Consider the following 3,124-nt stretch of genomic DNA (forward strand, 5'->3'; position numbering starts at 1 on the left):
AGGATCTTGCAAACTGGTACAGACCAGCTCTGGGACACACTGTGCCTGTCTCCAGCCCACGTGTATTGATCTGTTAGTCACGGGGAGTCTATTCTTTTAAAACGAGTTTATCATTTCTTGTCTGTCTCCCCTGGTGAAATGTAAACTGTGTGAGGGCAGGCATTTTTCCTGCCTTGTGCATAGTCTTATCTCCCACATCTAGAACAACGCCCGGTGCACAGTAAAACCAGTTGCCAGGGTGACCCCATAGGCCTCTGTGTTCCGTGGACTTTTCAACGTCCGTGGAATTCAATGAAGTGGATGACCAGACCTTTTTCCCAAGGCATCTCTGGGTAGATTTGAAACTGCAGCCTTTCAAAGCCCAATCAGTAGGACAGTGTCTGGTGCGTGGTGAGAATAAGAAAGAACGGGCACCATAACACACAACTTTCATGTAAATTAGAAACAGCACAATGCAACATGTTTTCCGAGGGACACAGGCTATTTGAGGGCACACAAGTCAGTGCCTGTGGCGAGGGAGGGGAAATGAGTCAGGGAGGAAGGGTAGAAATCACAAAACCAGAGCAGGCCTTTGCCAGAACTTGAACTCAAAACTGTGCTTAACTCAACTCGCCTCAGCCGCCATCTGAGGGGGCTGGTGTGGAAGCACCCAGAGCAACCCCGGCTCTACTTCCGTCATGTTGCCCAGGAAACCGGGCAGGTTCTCGTCTCCTTTCTGTGGATCTCAGAAGCCCTGCTCACAGGACCCAGAGAGGAGGCTCAGAGAGGGGCAGCCCTGCTGAAAGTCACACAGCAAGCCTGGGGCTCCCCCTTCTGAGCCTGTGGGTCCGGTGGGTGGTGGAGGAGGCCTAACCCCAGTCAGCCATGTGTGAGACCGGTCTGCAGCTCCTGACTGGCCCGGTGGGGCCACTGTGGACATGTTTGCTGAAGGAATGAAGCGAATGAATGAATGAAGTTTGGGATTATTCAATTTATTATGAGGATGGTCGGCTTTGTGGCGTGATGCCAGCCCAGACCCCTGCCCTCTGTGGATCCGGCGTCTTGGGGGGTGGGGCGGAGAGGTGGGAGAGGGAACTTGAAGGAACTTATCTGAGAAGTGGGAGTTAGGACCCTGTGTGGACCAGGAGGGTAGGGCCTGACTCCTCAGGGAAGAGGGTCTGGGGGCCTGGATTCCTGGGTCCGAGAGCGGAGGGTGTGTGTGTGGGGAACACCAGACGCAGCCGGCGGCCACCGGCGAGGTCACAGGGATGATGCCTTGCCCCGCATGGTTTCCTGGATCCAGTTTCGGTACCGGCACAGGTTGGTGTAGACCCCGGGGTAGCCAGGCAGGGCACAGCGTTCCATCCCCCAGGACACGACGCCTTGGAGCTGGCCTCTGCACACCAGGGGTCCCCCAGAGTCACCCTGAGGGGGAGGGACAGACATGGAGACACCGTGACAGACGGCCAGAGCCGCGGGCATGGAGAAGTGGAGAGGCAGAGACAGGGGAGAGGACCGAGACCCCAGGCAGGACCTCCAGAGACCGTCCTGCTCAACGCAGACATGGAGGGACCCGGGCTGAGACCTCCTCTCTCAGACCCAGAGTCGCAGCCTTCAGGGGGTACCCGGCTCAACACAGATCACAGCCTGGGGATGGGCGTGGGGTCATCCATTCCTTCCCCACTGGTTCCTGCTTAGTCTCTGTGTCTCCCTGTCTCTGTGCCTGTCTCTCACCTGGGGTCTCTCTGGGCCCCTCTTCATCTGACTGTATCTCTAGAAAGCTCTCTTTTTATATTTTCCTATCTCTACCTCTTTTAGGGCTGCATTAAGATTTTTAAAGACCTTGAGCCCAGTTTTCCACACAGCTACCTACTCTGCCCAAGTCCAGTCTGACCCACAGCGCCCCTAGAGGACAGAGTGGAACTGCCCACAGGGTTTTCAAGGCTGTCATCTTTACCGAAGCAGACTGCCACATCTTTTCCCCGTGGAGCACCTGCTGGGTTTGAACTGCCATCCTTTTGGGTTGCAGCCAATCACTTTAACCCCTGCGCCACCCGGGCTCCTTGTCTTCCATATCCCCACATGTGATAATGACACGGCCATAGCTTCACCAGGGACACTAACAGGTGCTCTCCCCACTTGACAGATGAGAAGCTGAGGCCTGCAGGGGTGTAGGCCCATTACCTAAGCTTGCACGGCTAGGAAACTGCCTACACTGGCTTTCACCATCTGTCTCTGGTGGCTTAGTGGATAAGGCATTTGGCTGCTAACCAGACGGTCAGCAGTTCAAACCCAACAGCTGCTCCACGAAAGAAAGATGGGGTTTTAGGTCTCAGTCCCTGAGCTTTGCCTGACTTCCATATTCCTTAGACCCTTTGGTGTCCAAGTCCCGAACAATACCCCTTGCGGAGCTTCTACCCTGAGCCTCACCTGACAGGAGTCCTTGCCGCCCTCGGGGACCCCCGCACAGATCATGCCCTGAGTGATGGCTCCAGGATAGGCCTTCCGGCACGCTTCATCGGAGGAGACGTGGATGTTCACACACTGCAGGGAGTCGGGGTACCTGGCTGGAAGGGCACTGACAGGTTATGACTGGGTGTACTCTCCGACAGGACCCCGGAGTCTGGGCCCCAAAACCCTTCCTCCCTCAGACCCAGGAGTCTAATGTCCTCACCCCACCAGCTCAGACCCAGGAATCAAACCTCCCAACCCGCCTCCATCAGACCCGGGGGTCCCGGCTCCTCCTCCCTCAGACCCGGGAGACCAGGCCCCTCCTCCCTCAGACCCGGGGGTCCAGGCCCCTCCTCCCCCAGACCCGGGGGTCCCGGCCCCTCCCCCCTCAGACCCGGGAGACGCGGCCCCTCCTCCCCCAGACCCGGGAGACGCGGCCCCTCCTCCCTCAGACCCGGGGGACCCGGCCCCTCCTCCCCCAGACCAGGCCCCTCCTCCCCCAGACCAGGCCCCTCCTCCTTCAGACCAGGCCCCTCCTCCCTCAGCCCCGGGAGACCCGGCCCCTCCTCCCCCAGACCCGGGAGACTAGGCCCCTCCTCCCCCAGACCCGGGGGTCCCGGCCCCTCCTCCCTCAGACCCGGGGGTCCCGGCCCCTCCTCCCTCAGACCCGGGAGACTAGGCCCCTCCTCCCCCA

At 59.0% G+C, this 3,124-nt stretch overlaps 1 protein-coding gene across 1 annotated transcript in view; it reads right to left on the reverse strand.

Moving 5' to 3' along the window:
• Positions 1-1,239: 1,239 nt before the first annotated feature.
• Positions 1,240-3,124, reverse strand: part of CTU1 (cytosolic thiouridylase subunit 1) — a 36,007-nt gene continuing 34,122 nt past the window's right edge. The window contains exons 8-9 of the mRNA XM_007957593.2: positions 2,410-2,546; positions 1,240-1,404 (exon numbers count right to left, since the gene is read on the reverse strand). Coding sequence (XP_007955784.1) covers positions 1,240-1,404; positions 2,410-2,546 — 302 coding nt within the window. The remainder of the gene's footprint in view (positions 1,405-2,409; positions 2,547-3,124) is intronic.

Source organism: Orycteropus afer, unplaced genomic scaffold (genome assembly GCF_000298275.1).
Source record: "Orycteropus afer afer isolate SDZICR_OR568_19922 unplaced genomic scaffold, OryAfe1.0 scaffold00765, whole genome shotgun sequence".
Classification (NCBI taxonomy): domain Eukaryota; kingdom Metazoa; phylum Chordata; class Mammalia; order Tubulidentata; family Orycteropodidae; genus Orycteropus; species Orycteropus afer.